The 19805-nt window shown below is 42.7% G+C and overlaps 1 protein-coding gene across 1 annotated transcript; it reads right to left on the reverse strand.

Annotated features, from left to right (window-relative positions):
• Nucleotides 1-985: 985 nt before the first annotated feature.
• Nucleotides 986-19763, reverse strand: DDX25 (DEAD-box helicase 25). The gene is made up of 12 exons (XM_003253365.4): nucleotides 19561-19763; nucleotides 18862-18928; nucleotides 18543-18587; nucleotides 17933-18068; nucleotides 15847-15939; nucleotides 15631-15733; nucleotides 13651-13765; nucleotides 12640-12817; nucleotides 6901-7138; nucleotides 5352-5514; nucleotides 2716-2904; nucleotides 986-1276 (listed from the first exon to the last, which is right to left on the reverse strand). Exons 1-12 carry the CDS (start codon nucleotides 19621-19623, stop codon nucleotides 1215-1217), a joined length of 1452 nt encoding a protein of 483 aa, XP_003253413.1. The 5' UTR covers nucleotides 19624-19763; the 3' UTR covers nucleotides 986-1214.
• Between the last annotated feature and the right edge of the window lie 42 nt (nucleotides 19764-19805).

Below are 19805 nucleotides of genomic sequence, written 5' to 3' on the forward strand. Positions count from 1 at the left end.
TTCACCATGTTGGTAAGGCTGGTCTTGAACTCCTGACCTCGTGATCTGCCCTCCTTGGCCTCCCAAAGTGCTAGGATTACAGGTGTGAGCCACCGTGCCCAGCCACATGATGATATTTATGTATTTCTGAGCCCTGCTCTCTGGGAGAAAACATGGGCAGGGTGACATGGAAGAGGAATATCAAAATCGATATGCCAGGAACCACCATCCCACTGATGACAGGGCCACTCACTGCAGCCGCTGGTGCAGTTTGGTGCCGTGACAGAGCTGGTATTGGCGCTCTGGCTACAAGGTCTGCTCCAGCTTTCTGGGAGACTCTCCATTTACCCGTTTTCTCAAGCTCACTACACTTTACTTTTGAGTAGGAAATATGAAAAATTAAAAAGTATCTTAATGGGACTTGTGGGAAAATGTCCAGGATTCTCAGACATACCTTTAAATTCTTAAAAGCAAAAAACTTTTGCTCTCTAAAATGTTACTTCTTTAATAGGGTATGTGGGTTTTTTTTTACCCTCCCCTGACTGCTTTTAAGAAATGCCCATAATACAGCCACACTTCTAGAGACTATGAAATAACTGATGAGGGAGTAAGTCTTCTCTAATTTGAAGAGAAGCAAAATAGAAAAATATTCTGAAGTTCTGTATGTCCCTTGAAACATTAAAGAAGCAAAATACTCTTTCTTTCAAATGGTTTCACTTTTTAAAAGTTTTAATCTGTACTTTCACTCAAGAACATGCATGTGCATGCATGGGGGAGTTTAAGGCGGGGAGCAGGGAAAGGCGTAAATGGCTGGAAAGGGCACCTGTGAGTGAGGTCTGAAGACATGGGGCTTTTTCCTACCCGCTCAGCTTCCAAAATCAGCGAAGCTCTACTGCCCTCTCGTGACACAGTAAGATGCTCCCAAGAGGCATGATCTGCTCAGATTGTATAAACCAAATCCAAAAACACCCCCATAGCCCACATTGAGACATTACATGTACAAAGATTAGAATAAGAAATAATCTTGCTTTTTTTTTATTCAAAAGGATCACAAGCTTCACATCAATTTGGTTTCAAAAAGACCTCATGTCTTAAAACGAAGTACCGTGACATTTATTTTGCCATCTGTGACAGTTTCACGTTGAAAAAGCCTCAACATAAAAGAATTACCTTCAAAACCCACTGAGACATTCTCACATAAACTAGGATACTGCATAAACAATAAAGTTCTTTCTTCAATAGTCAATCTTTTCAATTTCATCCATGTCTTCAGCATTGAGTTGCTTAATACTGCTGTCTAAAAGAACAAAAGAGAACAGAACTAGTCTTACGTCAGGGTCTAAATGGAACTTCATTCCATCCATCTTTCTGAAGACAGTGATACCTTGTATAGAAAGCCTTGGTATAGGAACATAAGGAAGGAAGGGTGCCAAAATCACTGACCAATACTAACTCAAACAGCATCAAATGCACCAGACCATGGAATGTATATATCTAGATACGCTGGGGCAGAGAAGGCCAGAGTGGAAGTGACGAGAGCCTGGGAGGGACTGAGGCTCCTCTACTGCAGTCACTTCCTGAGACCAGGGCCTTAGGAGCTCACCATAGCAACAGCGGCCTTAACGCATCTTCCTCGCCCTGTCCTCCCCAGTTAGCCTAACACAGGGGCACTTAACCTACTTCCCCGAAAGGTTGGTGGATGTGCTACACTCAGTCTGCCAACCTGTGAAAATTATATTCCAAATGGCATGTGTGTGCCTATGTGCACTTCCCTGGGGACAGTACTTATTGCTTTCTACAAGGTTAAGTACCACTGTCCTGGAAGGTGTTCCTTCTCCCCTGCTCCCCAGCCACATCCATGGGCTTTGGGGCATGGGACAATTTGAGCCATGGGACCTTTTGAGTTTCCATCAGAGAAATCTGCCAATCCAGAGTTCCAGCAGGCCATCATCAGAGCCTGCCTTGTTTAGATGGGGGGCTGGAGGAAAGGTCACGGACTTCAGAATTTAGGACTTTCCTGTTTGGGAGGGTGGGCAAGAGGAGGGAAAAAGGGTAAGTAAAAGAGGAGAACTGAAGAGAATCTTAAAGGATGTTAAACTTTGCTTAGGGGATTTCTTTATAAGATATTAAAATCTGCTCCTGTAATCTGCTCTGCCTTCACAAGATGTGAAATTCTGACTCTAGAATGAGTTATAACACGTAAATCTGAGCTCATATTTTTTTTTTTGAGATGCAGTCTCGCTCTTTCGCTAGGCTGGAGTGCAGTTGTGCGACCTCAGCTCACTGCAACCACCGCCTCAAGGGTTCAAGCGATTCTCCTGCCTCAGCCTCCCCAGCAGCTGAGACTACAGGCATGTGCCACCACGCCCAGCTGATTTTTGTATTTTTAGCAGAGATGGGGTTTTACCATGTTGGCCAGGATGGTCTGGATTTCCTGACCTCGTGATCCGATCACCTTGGCCTCCCAAAGTGCTGGGATTACAGGTGTGAGCCACCGCACCCGGCCTGAGCTCATATTAATTCTACTTGATCAAAATAATTTTTAATTACCATATAAGCATTATTTAATCATCTGTCTCATATTAGAACCCTGGTCCTGGTGAATTAGAAGCCTTCCAGCTCATGCATTCTGCTTCCACTACTCTCATGAGCCCCTGGACTCCAGCTCTCCAGCACACATCATCACTGTCAGACTGGCAGGTCTATAGTTCATATTGTGAGGGTGGTGCTACTTACTAAAGTGATCCTGGATTTTCATGAGCGAGGGCAGCTTATCCACTTCAATCATGTTGAAGGCAAGGCCTTTTTTCCCAAAGCGCCCTGTCCGCCCTATGCGGTGGAGGTAGGTCTCATAGTCTGGCTCCTCTCCTGGTTTTACAGGGAGATCAAAGTTCACAACAATTGTGACCTGCTTCACATCAATCCCTAGAAGAAGAAAAACACTGTAGGGTCCTGCAATGCTTTCCTCAGTACACAGGCCATTCAGCTACCATGTCTGCCAAGGGAATTCCTATTTATAGAGAAAATTTAGAAATCCAACCTGGGCTTATGTAACTGAGACAGGTACTTTGGTTAGGAAGTTTGCTTGCATGCTGTGATGTCTATGATAAGAGTGTCCATAGAGAATGCTACAGAAATGTAAATATACACAAGGGGTGTGTGTGTGTGTGTATGTGTGTGTGTGTGTGTGTGTGGTGGAGAGGTGCCCTCACCAAGCCCACAGAGCCACCCTCTCCTCTCTGCTCCTGCTGTGCCAAGTCCCCAGCAGGCCCTGTAGTCTCATACCCGCTACCCATCATGGGGCTCTGGCTCTGCTCCGTTTCATGGCTACTGTTCTGGTCAGGTCTTTTTAAGCCCTTGCCTCAGTGGTTACAACAACTTCCAGACTGGTTTCTCACCACTCTCTTCCCTACTCCTCTCATCTCTCCTATGATGGTCACCACAGCAATGTCCAGCACACTTAGGTTCAAAACCCACTGCCCAAATTGTACAGGAAAAGTACAAGCAATTCAAGACCTCAAACCACCTAAAGTCTCATCTCTTTCTCTCCTGACTCTCAAATACAACACTCCAGTCAAGGTCTGGCCATTTCCTGAACAAATGTAGATTCCCATTCAACTGAACTGCTACCCTTCCTGCAAAACTTCTTTTTTTTTTTTTTTTTTTTTGAGACGGAGTCTTGCTCTGCAACCCAGGTTGGAGTGCAGTGGCACGATCTTGGCTCACTGCAACCTCTGCCTCCCGGGTTCAAGCGATTCTCCCGTCTCAGCCCCCTGAGTAGCTGGGATTACAAGTGCCCGTCACCATGGCTGGCTAATTTTTGTATTTTTAGTAGAGACTGGGTTTCACCATGTTGGTCAGGCTGGTCCTGAACTCCTGACCTTAAGCAATCCACCCACCTCGGCCTCCCAAAGTGTTGGGATTACAGGTGTGAGCCACCGCACCTACCCCTGCAAAACCGCTTTCAGATTGAAGGCTGCCTCGGAAGACTTCTGCACTTCCCCTCCCCACTGTACCTTCCTTCTCAACATTAACAAGCTGTCCGGGTCAGGATCCTTGTACTCCTTGCACTGTGCCTTGACCTGGAGCTCTCTGTGCCTTCCTTCCTCTAGGGTCTAGAGTTACACTGTCCAATATGATAAACGTTAGCACCATGTGGCTATATTTAAATTAAATAAAATTAAAAATTCAGTTCCTCAATCACACTAGCCACATTTCAAGTGCTCAAGAGCTGATATGGTGAGCGGAAAAATTCAGTTCCTCAATCACACTAACCACATTTCAAGTGCTCAAGAGCTGACATGGCTAGTGGCTACCAACTGAAGAGCACAGAATAGAACATTTCCATCACTGCAGAAAGCTCTATTGAATAGTGCCAGTGTAGAGAGGCAAGAGCCTAGGCTGTGAGCTCCTAAGGGATAGGGACATCATCTTTTTTTCAGGATGCCCTTCCCAAGAGCAGAGCTCAGCATCCACTCCTAGCATGGCAGGTTGTCAGTTCTGTGTGCTAAACTAAGAATGAACTAGGAAATGTGGTTTGAGTATGGGGTCCAAGCGATGATTTAGGAGGGACGAAGAAAGCAGGAAGGCCCTTCTCTTGAAAAAACAAAGGATTTTTTTCACCAGTAGTCAACACTTTTAAAAATAGAAACTCCAGAGAGATGCTCAACTTCATTAGTTATCAGAGAAGTGCAACTTAAAACCACAATGAGATTCCAGTATACAGCCACTAGAATGGGTAAAATTAAGAGTGACATTAGCAATTGCTGGCAAGAATGCAGAGCAACTGGAAGAGTTTTACAGCTTCTTATAAAGCTAAACGTACACTCATCATAGGACCCAACAACCCCACTCTTAGATATTTACCCAAGAGAAATGAAAGCATATCTCTAAATAAAGACCTGCACATGAATTTTTATTACTGCCTTGTTAAATATAGCCACAAACTGAAAGCGATCCAAATGTCCATCAACTGGTGAACAGATGAACTATCAATAGAATACTATCAGCAATTAAAAGGAAATGAACTGCTGGTGCATGTAACAATACTAATTAAATTCATTAGTATTATTATGAGCATTATGTCAGGTGGAGGAAGTTACACAAAGGCTATATATTGTATGATCTGATTCCGTGTCTCCAAAAATATGGAGACAGAAATCTGATCAGAGTTGCCAGGGGCCATGGGATGGAAAGGGAGACTGGCTGAAAAGGAGTGTGAGGAAACTGGGGAGATGGAGATGCTCTGTATTTTGATGACAGTGATAGCTGCATGATTGCATGTTTGTTGAAACTCACGAAACTGTACACTTAAAAAGAATGCATTTTATCATATGCAAATTAGAACTCAAGACCTGACTTTAAACACACACCTCGAGCACAAACATTGGTTGTTATGAGAACCTTCTCTTTCCCATCCCGAAACCTCTGAATGATGGAAGCTCGCTGCTCCACGGTCAGCTCCCCGCTTAACAAAGACACCTGGTGGCCATCCTCTATCATCTCCACGGTCAACCACTTAGCGTTTCGACGAGTCTATGTAAAAAAGCAAAAGCCACCACAGCACCCCAAGATTAAGCAAAGCAGCCTAGCTGTGCTTGTGACACCATGCATGCAGGGCGGCGGTGGGAGAGGGCTGCAGAGGAGTTGAGCTTCACCTCTCCCTCAGTCCTCGAGGGCCTTAAAATATGGCAGGGCATCCTCCCTCCATCTGTGTTTCTAAGGCTCACATCCTCTCCACCAGTCAGACCTCTGGCTTTCTCACACATGACATGGAGAGAAATGTGCTACATCTGCCTCACATGTGCTATGATGACAAAATGATGTCATGTAACAATGGCAACAACAGACACTCTAAGAGTACTTACTTCCCATGTGCCAGGCATCTGGCTGAAATCTTTATGTGCATTATGGTAAGGGTCATGTGTTTTCACAACAAATGAGTGAAGTAGCAACCTAATTTCATTAAAAAAATTAAAAACAGGCCAGGTGCGGTGGCTCACACCTGTAATCCCAGCACTTTGGGAGGCCAAGGCGGGTGGATCACCTGAAGTTGGGAGTTCGAGACCAGCCTGGCCAGCATGGTGAAACCCCGTCTCTACTTAAAAAATACAAAAATTAGCCATGTGTGGTGGCAGGCGCTTGTAATCTCAGCTACTCGGGAAGCTGAGGCAGCAGAATTGCTTGAACCCAGGAAGCGAAGATTGCAGTGAGCTGAGATCATGCCATTGCACTCCAGCCTGGGCAACAGAGCGAGACTCTGTCACAAAAAAATAAAAAATAAAAAAATAAAAAATAAAATTAAAAATTAAAAACAGACAAAACTCCCAAAGCTTAAAAATGTTATGTAACTTGCCCAAGGTTGCATGGTTAGCCAGCAGCAGAGCTGAGCTTTCTTTTATTGTACAAATAAGTTTTTGGTGCTGTCCGTGTGCCAGACAGGTGCTGGTCTAGTGCAGTGGATACGGCAGTGAATGAGAGAGGGGAGACCCTGCCTGTCATGAAGCTTAGAGTGTTTACGGGGTAGTGAGAAAATAAAACAGATGAACATGAGAATGTCAGAAAGCAAAAACAAACATAAAAATGGGGTGCTGTTCATAGTGAGTAACATCCTTCACCTGATAAAGGGTGTCTGTACAAGGTACAGTAAACATAAGCTGAAATGGGGAAGTGCTGGAAGCAGTCCCTCTAAAAGAGGCCCTGTGTTTAACATCACTTTGAAGATCCTATTCCATTACTTAACCTTTTTACATTTCACCCGTAAAATACAGGTAATTTCTGTTTAGAGCTGTTCTGAAGATTAAACTGGAGACACACAAGAAGTGCTGAACATGGTGCCTGGCTCTAGGGCACTTATTATCATCCCCCACCTCGGCCTGTAGGCATATCTGGGCTCGATGAAGACACATCCACAGAGTGTACCTGGCAGAAGATGATGGCCTGACCAATGGTGATGCTGCCATAAATGTTGCACAGAGCTTGGTATTTGTCTTTCCTGTGCTCACACAGCACGTAATATTGCCGGATGTTGTTCAGTGTCAGCTCCTCTTTGCGTAACTTGATAACATTAGGGTCAGGGATGATTCGCTCAGCAAAGTGCCACACAGAGTCCTCAAAGGTTGCTGAAAAGAGGAGCATTTGGCATTCGGAGGGTAGAGCTCTGTGACAGAGGAGAGAAGGCTGTCACCGAGCTGCCATCCCGTCACTCTTCTTCAAGCACTTCATGCCACTGCCATCAGCCACTGCACGCACCCCTGTTCCACGTGAGGTGCTGCCTGCAACGACCAGCTGTATCTCCAGGCAGATAGCCAAGGTCCTGCCCCTCCTTGCCACCAAGAATTTAGAAAAGTATATAAACAGAATGTGGAGCGTAGGGCAAAGTTTAGGTATATATTGTGGAGGGTCTGAGGTTTCTCATGCCAATTTCCTCCTTAGGAGAGGCAGACTCAGCCACAAGAAGGGTAGACTAGATGCTCTTTATAATCTCACACAAAGGTAAATGGAGATGAAGGAAACAGAGCCAGTTATTTGACAGCAGGCATTATATATCTTGGGAGGGAAAGAACAGCCACAACTAACTTGATTCAGAATGGGAAGAACTAGATACAAATTAAAGGGGAGCAACAGGGGAAAGTACAGTGACCAAAATGTACGCATTCTGAACCCAGAATGAATACAGGGCTGACTCACATAAAGTTAAAAAACAGGTGAAATAAATTTGTGGAGTTAGCAGTTAGGATAGAGGCTAATCCTTGGGAAAAGAGAGGGACCAGTGAGCAGAAAGGGGTTATTAAGGAAATTCTAGGGTGCTGGTAAAATTTTATTCCTTCATCTGCGCTGCTGTTACAAGAGCATGGCTTCTTGTGATAAATCACTCAGTGGTACACTTAACATTGGTGTATTTCTCTGTATATATTTCATACATCAATAAAACGTTAACTTTTTAAAACAAAATAAATGAGACCAGAGGCAAATCGGCTCTTTTGAGAGACAGAGAACTTTGAAGAATAAACTGTTAGTGCTAAAAGGGAGTGAAAGACCATATAGTCCAGTGATTCTCAAACTCAATTTTAAGCCTAGGGTCTCGATCATCAAACAACTATAATAGACCTCTGGTCAGTGATGTCAGACTGTCTACCTGTGTTATCTTCTCAGCTGCTCAAATCCCACTAATGTGATCATAAAGAGATAAAAAGAATCCACGAAAAACGTGGAGAATGGGAGAGGAGAAACTGCTGGATAAGTTATCTAAATACATTTTTGGAAGATGGAAGGGGTGGTAAATGAGAAAGTGGATGAAGCTACACCATGAGCACTGCAGAACAGAGTGTTGATGAAAACGCAGCTAACTGTTCCCTCAGAACCACTGGGAGGTCTAGGATCTGCGAGCTCCAGGAACCAGAGAATCAGGGGGAAAGAACTGAAAACGGCATATGTTAGAAAACATGAGGAAAACTCTGCATTCCACATGCTAGAGCCTCTTGGCCACCTGCTGGGTCACAATCCTGCATCTGGAGAAAGATGGCACAAGGATTTATATCCTAAGGCTTGGGCCATTTTACTGGGATAAATATTGTGGAGCAGTAGTCTAGTTTGAAGCTTAGTGAAAGTTTAAGAGTTCGGATTGTTATTCACAAAGAAAAAATTTAAACAATACATAAGGAAAGAAAACCATGGCTGTTCTGTAGAACACACTGGATTTTGAAGACTTAGTATGAAAAAATAATGTAAAATATCTCTAATAATTTTTATATTGATTACTTGTTGAAGGGATATTTTGATACAATGGGTTAAACAACATATGTATTTATTAATTTCATCTCTTTCTTTTTGGATGTGGCTATTAGAAAATTTAAAATTATACATGTGGCTTGTATTAAGTTTCTGTTGGACACCACTGGTTTAACCTGTTTTAAGCAAATGGAAGGAAGACTGTAACAATGGAGGGCTGACCAACCAACATAAATGCTCTATCTAATTATTACTTAATATTCTCTTGAGTATAAAATAAAAGAGACTTTCTTAGAAAGCCCTTTTTGGGGCCAGGCATGGTGGCTCACACCTGTGATCCCAGCACTTTGGGAGCCTGAGGCGGGTGGATCACTTGAGGCCAGGAACTTGAGACCTGGCCTTGAACTTAATGTCACCCTGATATCCAGGCTTTTGTTTATTACCGTTTTTTGGTCATAAACAAACTAGCCAACATGGAGAAACCCCATCTTTACTAAAAGTATAAAAATTAGCCGGGTGTGGTGGCGCGTGCCTGTAATCCCAGTTACAGCTACTCTTGAGGCTGCGGCAGGAGAACTGCTTGAACCCAGGAGGCAAAGGTTGCAGTAAGCCAAGGTGGTGCCACTGCACTCCAGCCTGGGTGACAGAGTGAGACTCTGTCTCAAAAAAAAAAAAAAAAAAAGCCCTTTTTCACTACTAAATATTTCCTGGAGTTTTGAATTTTTCATTTGCAATTATATAAAACAAACCAACTTATTGGTAAGAGGATAAGAGGATGACAAGAAGGGAACCTCCTTTGATCTCTGCCCAAAATTATTTTAAATAGGAAGGCTGAGGCAGAAAATATGTATAAGGAGCAGGTGGATCCCCCTACTTTAGGTAGTTAGGCCTGTGGAAGCAGAAGATTAGATGTTTATTCTGTGCAGAAATTCCAGATTTGGGGATACAAGCCTTAGTAGAAAGTGGGGGCAAAACATTTGGCTGAAAAGAGGAGATCGAGTGAAAATATGCATACTAAATGGGACGGCCCTCTCAGCCTATTCCCCCGCCTTGCTCCCAGAATGTCAGCAACCAAAGGTCTAGCCCCCAGAAAAGAGAACAGAGACATTACATAGTCCTAAAGACCTCCAGATGACAATCATCACACAGTAGGGCTTCCAAAGTTACAGCCCCAGCCATGCACACAGAACTGTCCATTGGAATTTTAGCTTCTCACCCTAGATCATGAAAGGCTAGCCAAGTGTCACCACATATGAAGAGGAACGTTCTGCTATGAAAGAGGCTGTAGCAAACAAAAAGGAAACTTGGATAATTCACAATGTTAAAACAGAAAAAATTTTAAAATACTAGAATTAATGTTCTCAGAGAGACAAGATACTGCATCTGTAACGCAAGAAGAGGAAGCTCTATAAAAAAAATCAGAGACCACCACCAGTGTGATTGAGACAGACAGAAGCGGAATGCTCAACGACCCTGTTATTTTAATGACAACTGGAAGGAAACACACAACAAAATAATAACCCTGTGTATGATTATTTCTTCTATTTTATATCATTTTTTTTTGGATTGTTATGATTGTGCCCCAGATGGGCTCTCTAAAAAGTTGGTCACTCTGGGGAAAGAGATAACTGAAAAAATTTTCCCAGAACTGGCAGGCCCAGGTTTTGAGAATGAAAGGGTGCAGTATGTGTTTAGTATGATGAATGAAAAAAGACCTGAACCAAAGTATGTCACTGAAAAGTTTCAGAATACCATAAAGAAGACTCCAAAGGCTTCTAGCGAGAGAAAAAAAAAGGTCATAAACAAAAGCTTGGAGATCAGCGTGATATTAAACTTTTCAGTAACAACAGTGGAAGCTGAGGATATTAATTATAAAGTTATTTTTAAAAACTTTTCTGTTTTCAATATTTCTCTGAATTTAGAGACAGAATGACATAGGATTCCTATCTGGGCAAACTATTAGTCAAAAGATCAAATTTACAGGTACAATAAGGACATTTTCAGACATGTAAGGGCTGAAAAATGAATCTCTTTTATATTATTTTTCAGGAAGGCATTAGAAAATATACTCCAGCATACTGAGGAAGTACTCCAAGAAAAACGACCCAAGATATAGGAGATTTAAAATTTAAGTGAGCAAAGGAAAGACCCATGATGACAGCTGTACAGCAGATCTACCAGACTGAAGCTGGAGAGAGGGAACTTGGAATATTGGCAGGAAAAAACAGATATGGATGGTTTTTTTTTTTTTTTTTTTTTTTTGAGATGGAGTCTTGCTCTGTCACCCAGGCTGGAGTGCAGTGGCATGATCTCGGCTCACTGCAAGCTCTGCCTCCTGGGTTCATGCCATTCTCCTGCCTCAGCCTCCTGAGTAGCTGGGACTACAGGCGCCCACCACCACACCCAGCTAGTTTTTTTGTATTTTTAGTAGAGATGGGGTTTCACCGTGTTAGCCAGGATGGTCTCGATCTCCTGGCCTTCTGATCTACCCATCTCAGCCTCCCAAAGTGCTGGGACTCCTGGCGTGAGCCACCGTGCCCAGCTGAGAAATGGATGGATTTTTAAATTTTATTTTACTATTTGGAGATACCACAGACATATGATACATATGATAGAATAGTTAAGGGAAAATCAAAGATCCTTACACAGTGATACTAACAAAATGAAAAAAAAAAGCAAAAGCAATGATTACTTCTAGAAGAAAAAGCTTTACAAGAAAAACAGCCCTTTATATTAGTGCCATCTGTATCTGTGGGCTCTGCATCTGTGGATTCAAACAACTGTGGATCAAAAATATTTGGAAAAAAATTGTGCTCGTACTGAATGTATACGGACTTTTTTCTTGCCATTATAAATAATCTAGAAATGATTTAAAGTACACAAGAGGATGTGTATAAGTTATATGCAAATACTACAACATTTTACATCAGGGACTTGAACATCCACAGATTTTGGTATGTGCAGGGGGTCCTGGAACCAATCCCTTGTGGATATGGAGGGGCAACTGTAATTATAATAATATGCTGTTTGGCTCAGCAGTGAACAATACTTACACTGTCACATGATATCAATACTGACAGTTACTGTAACCTAATTCATGACATAATTACAGAGAGGTGATGGGGGGACAGGAAAGGTAGAATGGGTGGTGTTTTCAAACAACTCAATTCCCACTTCCTATAATGGGAAATCAGTTGACAATGACTATACATTAGGAAACAGCAGTATGAAAATATTATTTAAAGCTATGAAGGTTAATATCAGAAAAGAGAAGTATTCTCTTCAGGTTGGAGCAAGGGTTTACTGTTTTTCATTACAAGTCTTTCAATACTAATTGAATTTAACATTGAGTATGTAATACTTCATTAAAAAATACGTGATACAGATTCCTAAATCCCACTTACAGAAACTGTCATTCAGTAAGTCTGAGGCTGGGTCCGGTAATCTGTAGTTTTAAATCCCTCAGGTGATCCTGATAGAGAGGCCTAGGAAAATGACAGGGCTTTTTACAAACTAGAGGGAAAGTCAGGACTAGATTACCAGTCTCCTGATCCCACATGACTGTGTCCTCTACTTTATCTCAATTATCCATTGTATTCTCACCAGGCTTTAACAGATCCTCTTTAGAATTTTGGCCAAAATATAGAACATATTGGCAAATTTGGTGCAGATGCATATATATTAATAGAGTCCATCTGTAAGCTGTGTTGCAGAGTAAAGCACTCAGGCAAGATTACAAACTGAAGAAGCTGGAAAACTATAGCAGTCTGAGGGGCCCTTGAACTGGTGAAAATAATGTAAAAACCCACATTTATTTTAGAGGTGAAGGTGGTGAGGAGTTAAGCAATAAAGATAATGTGGAGGAGTAAACAAATGAAATTCCCCATCTGGACAGAAGGCTGAGGAAGAGAGGAGGACTCTGAAGATTACCTTTGAATACGAATACTATGATCTGAGAATCCTTGGGTGTCAATCATCACATCTGCTTCATCCAGGACAAACACACGAATCTTAGTCAAATCAATCAATTTTAGTTTAAAACACCAATCTAGGACAGTCCCAGGAGTGCCAATTATAATCTGTTTAGTGATGTCGGTGCCTCTGGGAACTGGGGAGAAAAGGGTTTTAAGCATTCTTTCAGATGCAAACAACTCCAACGGGTCACAGTCCAGGGCAGCGCAATATAAAGCTCATAAGCAAAAATATAGTTTGTAATAATTTTCCAAGTGGAAACCCTGAGGGTCATTGTGGTTTTTGATTCTGCAGAATTTTTAGGATAAATTTCTGACTTTTTTTAACTGTGAAAAATGGCACTTCCCCAAACAGAAAACAACCAAAATGTCCATCAATAGGTTACATTAAACAAATCATGAAATATTGGGCAGCTAGTCAAAGGAACAAACAGTATGAAAAAAAAGTCCTCCCATTTTTGTAAACACTCAATGAAAACAAATATAAATATGGGCATTTGTATGTGCTTGTATGAGCTCAAAAAAAAAAAAATGCAAAAAACAAAGGCTTGCCTGTTTACTATGTGATCTTTGGGACTGCGTTTCTGGAAGGCAATGAAGAGCAACTTTCACTTTTAATCTTTTTGTCTTTTAAAGTTTTTTCCCCATTATAAGCTTATAATAGTTTAATGAAAAATCCAAAAATAAAAGCTGTCCTGCACAAAACCACCAAGTGTCGCAGCAAGGACAAAGGCATCCTCTTGCAGGATGCGGAAATGATGTGGCTAACATTTAGTGGGTCCTTACTACGAGCCAGGCATTGTGCACAATGCTTTACCGACGTCATCTCAATTCTAATAACAACTCTATGACATGAGTGGTATTATTTCCCCCATTTAGAGATGAGAATGCCAAGAAGTTATATAAAATCCTTATTAGTGGTGAAGCCAGGATTTGAAAAATCAGCCAGGACTGGCTTACTGGTACATACTTCGATTCCCTCGAATGGCATACATCACGTGAACATCCACACAGAATTTTCCCATCTGCTCAACCACGCGGCCAGTTTGCAGAGCCAATTCATAAGTAGGAGCAAGGCAGAGGCACTGTGGGATAGAGACAGAAGAGGGGAGGAGAAAGGTTCTTACAGGCATCTTTCAAATTTCAACTACAGTAAAAATTTGTACAGGGAGAGGCACAGAAAGGAAATTGAAGGTTTTGGTTGAATGAAATATTTTTGATTGGATACAGTTTAATAGTTGACAGATTTGAGGTGAATGTTGAGTATGAGAAGGGGAAGGGGCCGAGGAATGGAGAAACAGCTACCTTTTACATATTCCTCTCTAAAGGGTTATTTAGAAACACAAGTTACTAGTCACCCTTTGTGGAGTTGGGGAGGCATAGAAGGGGGGAAGAATGGGATGCGGGGAAGCTGGGAATCAATGAATGCAAGGCAAATTACAGTTTGAGCTCTACCCCATAGCCTCTCATTTGCTATTAAAAGTCTGTCTATTTTTGAGGCTGGGCACGGTGGCTCACACCTGTAATCCCAGCACTTTGGGAGGCTGAGGTGGGCGGATCACCTGAAGTCAGGAGTTCGAGGCCAGCTTGGCCAAAATGGCAAAACCCCATCTTTACTAAAAATACAAAAAAATTAGCCATGCATGATGGCAGGCGCCTGTAATCCCAGCTACTCGGGAGGCTGAGGCAGGAGACTCACTTAAACCAGGGCGGGGGCAGAGGTTGCAGTGAGCCACGATCATGCCACTGCACTCCAGCCTGGGTGACAGGGTGAGACTCCATGTCAAAAAAAAAAAAAAAAAAAAAGACTGCCTATTTCGGGAACACTCCTTGCTTGATCCAATCTGTTTATATTATCTGTTATCTTTACAATACATAATATGATATGTATAACATAATATATAATAGGTAGAATATTCCCCCAAACTCTGTTATTCCATACTCCATAAAAATGGTGGTTGCTGATGAATAAAGATGCTGATGGAAAAAACTGGTGATATCTAATGCACTTATATGTGTCAATTAGGAATCTGTGATAGGGAAACATAGCCAAAGGGCTAAAAATATCTTTCACACACATTTTTCAAAATATGCTCAAACATAACTTATCCTACATAATTTTTATTGATAATATCAAACCCTAAACATAAATTTCACTGAACTTGTCTAAAATGCGTAAGATTTCCTATGCCTTACCTATAGCTGACCTGGCTGATCAGAGTGGAAGGTTACTGAGAGAGCTTTGGTATTCCCCACAGCACTTAATGCATATGGGTACTCAGCTTGTCAAGCAAATAGGGAGAGATGACCAGATACTTTTCATGAGTGGAGACTACACTAGGAGAATGGTAAACCGGACACCAGTGCCAGTCTTGACTCAGCCACTCTCTGGGGACCTCAAGAAAGACACTTCCCTCTCCAAGCATCACCCTCCTCCTCTGCTAGAGTGAGGTGGACTACATGACCTTCTGGTCCTGTAGTTAGATGGCTATAATTATTGCATGCTTAATTTATGCCAGGCACTGTGCTAAAAATGTAAATTACTTCATTAAATCCATATGATGACTTTATTCAATGTTTAATGAGTGGTTTCTACAAGCCAGGCACTATGCTAGGTATTAGGATTTAAAGGTGAACAGATCAACTATGATACATTCCTTTACAGATGCTATCTTTACAGACAAGCATTAACAGATTCAGATTTATTAACTTGCCTAAGATATTCAGTTAGTTAGTGGGAGGCTAGCATTGAAACCACTCAAGACTATAAAGCCTGTCCTCTCCATCACTGTCCCATACTGCTGCCCAGTGCTCTATGATATTATGAAAACATGTCTTTTCTAAATATTTTATCATGGTAGTAACCATATCATTGCACAGGAATATAGCCTATTACTAAATTAGCACTGGTAGTGCAAGCATTCCCAGTCTTCTCTCAGCCTTCCCTTACCTGTGGGAACAATTCCAAGGCATTAACTCTGCTTAACATTGCCAGCACAAATGCCGCTGTCTTTCCTGTTCCAGACTGACTCTGTGCTATGAGGTTCTGGGGTCTGTAGAAAAGAGAAGACCACTGGGCATAAACTGAATACAAGAGAGTGGACATAAACTGAAAATAAGAAACTAAACATAACCAAGTTGGAATACCACTACCCTGGAAACTCACGGATGTGCCAGCATCATAGGGAGAGCCATCTCTTGGATTTTGGATGGCCTATTAAATCCCATTGCATAGACTCCTTTTAGTAACTCTTCCTTTCTGTCAAAAAAAAAAATCAAATATTTACAGCTTATAGTTGGTCAGTAGCATCAGAAATACATACCTGAAAGGTGCATTCTAAATTAAGTCACTTTGCAGCTGAGCTTTAAAACTAGTATTTGGAGATGGATCATTCATACCTCAACTTCCAAACATAAACAATCACACCTGTAGAGCTGGACCACTAAAATAATAAGCTACGCCATAAGCCTAGGCGAAGGACAGTGGTAAAGGCCTTAAGCCAAAGCTTCTGTTGAACAAAGCAAAAAAGGAAAAACTCATCGGATAAAAAGAATATATCCGTTTGCCAAGAGAGTTATATTTTCTGCCTAAGCAGAAAACTAAGTGACATTTACTGTTTAGTTCCTTTTCACGAATGATATTGACGTTTTTAACAGTAATTTTCAGAGAAGACAAATTTTTATTTAGGTGATTCTTATATTCTTTCTAGGAGTAGAAGACACAATATTACTTCATCCTTCTGAGGCAATATTTTAAAATGCAGCTTTCCTGAGGGTCTTAAGAAAAATGCTAGAATGAGGATAAATCAAGTGGACTACAACACTTCAACATTTTTTTTTTTTTTTTTTGAGACGGAGTCTTGCTCTGTCGCCCAGGCTGCAGTGCAGTGGCGTGACCTCGGCTCACTGCAAGCTCCACCTCCTGGGTTCACGCCATTCTCCTGCCTCAGCCTCCCGAGTAGGTAGGACTACAGGCGCCCGCCACCACGCCTGGCTAATTTTTTGTATTTTTAGTAGAGATGGGGTTTCACTGTGTTAGCTAGGATGGTCTTGATCTCCTGACCTCGTGATCCGCACCCCTTGGCCTCCCAAAGTGCTGGGATTATAGGCGTGAGCCACCGCGCCCAGCCAACACTTCAACTTTTAATGACATGCACACTTGTGTGGACTTAATTGGTAGAGGACTGGCAGCCCATCTTAAATCATGGGTAGGCTTCTTCTACCATTTAGAAAATGTCTGGGAACTAGGATTTTGGATTTTTACCCTTTACATAAGTAGGTTTCGGTGCTTTTCTCTTTCTGTAAAAATACATTTTTTAGCATCAAATGATAAATCCCTAGGGAATGCAAACCAATTTGGGAAAGTTATTCAGTTTAATATCATTTGAAACAAAATATAATCAGGAAAGTAAAAGCTTGTAACTTATCTACAGTGGGTGAAGGAGGATGTCTGGGTCATCAGAATCTGGGTTCTGATATGGAGAGAGGCAATCTGGCTGTGCCTAGCTTAGCTATCTATCCCCCTGAGCACTGCAGGATGAAAATATCTTACTATCAAAAATGTTCTCAATTTGCCAGGCAACTTGGGTATCCTAATGTTCTTCTTTAGAATATCCCCTTTTTTTTTTTTTTTTTTTGAGACGGAGTCTCACTCTGTCACCCAGGCTGGAGTGCAATGGTGTGATCTCAGCTCACTGCAACCTCTGCCTCCTGGGTTCGGGTGATTCTCCTGCCTCAGCCTCCTGAATAGCTGGGATTACAGGTGTGCATCACCATGCCCGGCTACTTTTTGTATTTTTAGTAGAGACGGGGTTTCCCCATGTCGGCCAGGCTGGTCTCAAGCTCCTGACCCTCGGGTGATCTGCCCTCCTCAGTTCCCAAGTGTTGGGATTATAGGAATGAGCCACTGTGCCTGGCCTGAGCTATATTTTGATTGCATGGAAAATGTACAAACCTCACTTTAATACTGAATATTAAAAATTAACTGGGCGTGGTGGTACATGCCTGTAGTCCCAGCTACTCGGGAGGCTGAGGCAGGAGAATCGCTTGAACCTGTAAGGTAGAGCAGTGAGCCGAGATCGTATCACTGCACTCCAGCCTGGGGGACAGTGTGAGACTCTGTCTCAAATAACAAAAACAACATACTGAATATCAGAAAACAAAGAGGAGATCCTGATGGTTTTTATTATAAGCAGATGCGTTTGTTCTGTGGTTCAGCATTTTTCCCATATTAAAAGAGTAAAAATACTCACAGCCGCAGCTCTTCAAATGTCTTTACTGAATAAAGTGGAGAGCTGGGATCCTTCTGTAAAACTTCCACACGGTGACTGGATTCTACTAAGGATTGACGGATTAACTTGTTTAAGAGTGAATTAGCTGCCAAATCCACTAGAAAAGCAAAAATAAAAAAGAGGACATCAAGCTTCCTGAATGACATCAAATAAGTTGCTCTTTCTCTTTCAGTGGTTGTATACCAAGCAATTGCACCTATGCTCATTTTTCCTCTAAAAGAGGGTTCCAGAAAGAATGATATAGCACTGAGAATCCGTTCTTTATGAGGATTCAGTTTCTTATGCTCTGTTACTTCACCATCCTCTAACTTCAAAGTAGCCTAAGTCCATCTCCATGAGACCAAATCCTTGACAGCTGGAAATTCTGAACCCAATCCCTGCATATTCCATTTCAACTTCCTTTAAATAAATACACCTTATTCCTAATTTAGTGTGTCTCCTGATAATCACTATAAGAAAATAGAAGCAAAGACACGCCTTTTCCAATTGAGATTATATTATTCACTCACACTATTAAAGTTATAAATGGAAACAATGCTAGTAGATAGATGCAAATGAATTAATCTCCTACCTACATCTTCTTCATCATCTTCTTTGGTGTTATTAATAGAACCATCTGGAAAGGATGGAAGAGAAACAATACAAGTAAAGACAAATGCTGAGCAGAAATGTAAAGCATACTATTCAATTTTTTCTTCCTGACTCTTCAGTGTCTACTGGCAAGAATAGTCATTTCATGGAGGAATGGACGAAACGATTGGGAAGGTAATGGAGAGTGTTCAATGTCACACTAATGAACCCGCAGTGTTTCACTTGGCAGGGACGTGATGAAAGCAAAGCAATACTTTTTAATCATGGAGGTCGCTCTGCTTTGCCCTAACAGCACTCACCTATGTTTCGGACTGCAGTACTCTTAATACCCCGAAGGTTCTTCCGGGGGTGGCTGAGGTTTGAAAACTATTGAGAGACACAAATTTCAACCAATATTAGGATGCAAGCCCTCAAACAGCCCAGTGCTTCCCTACCACAGGGGCCGGGAGGGATTCAGGGAAGGACACCCGGGTGTTGTTTCCTTTGCAATATTAGGTAGCAGCAGATTCCTTTCAAGGTTGGGTTTCCTGTACGAATCATCCTAAAACTGGAGATTTTCTGTATTCCCTGTAGGTGAAGTTTCTCTTTCCTAGGCCTCTAGTTTAGAGTTGGGCAGTACTTGGGGCTCAAGGCACCAACAAGCGGAGGGTGGCTAGGAAAGTGAGCTGGCAAATGGATGGAAGCGAGGTGAGGCTTAACGCGCAAATGGGCAGAGTAGAAAACTCGGGGTCTAGCTGGGACTACCAGCTGCGTTCCCACCCTGGATTTCCAGGGGTAGTCATTTTTGCCCTTTCTAACCAAAGGTCTTGCCTCTCGTGGGGGTGGGGACGGGGTCTCCCGCTGTGGCCCTCTTCCAAACCCTTCCCGCATCTCCCCTCCAGCATCTGACGCCCCACTTCGAACGCTCGCGGGCTCTCCCTCCCCTCCCGGCCGATCTCCCTCTGAGAGGGGGAGCTCCACCCCCGCGGCTGTGCCCCCCCCGAGTCGGTGGCGGTTACGTGGCTGTTCAGCCGCTCGCTCTCCGCCGCCCCTGCGTCGCCTCCCCACAGTAACGACGCCATGGCTGCGATTGCTGCTCCCGCCCCCAGCACGTGCTTCCACCACAGGCGCGAGGCGGTGCTGGCCCCATCTGCTGGCCAATGGGCTTCCTCAGGGGGCAGGCGTCCGCGCCGGCGACCACCGCGGTGCGGCACGCAGGCGCTGGAAGGCTGGGTGGCGCGCGGAAGGGGCGGAGGGCATAGAG

Source organism: Nomascus leucogenys, chromosome 15 (genome assembly GCF_006542625.1).
Source record: "Nomascus leucogenys isolate Asia chromosome 15, Asia_NLE_v1, whole genome shotgun sequence".
NCBI lineage: Eukaryota > Metazoa > Chordata > Mammalia > Primates > Hylobatidae > Nomascus > Nomascus leucogenys.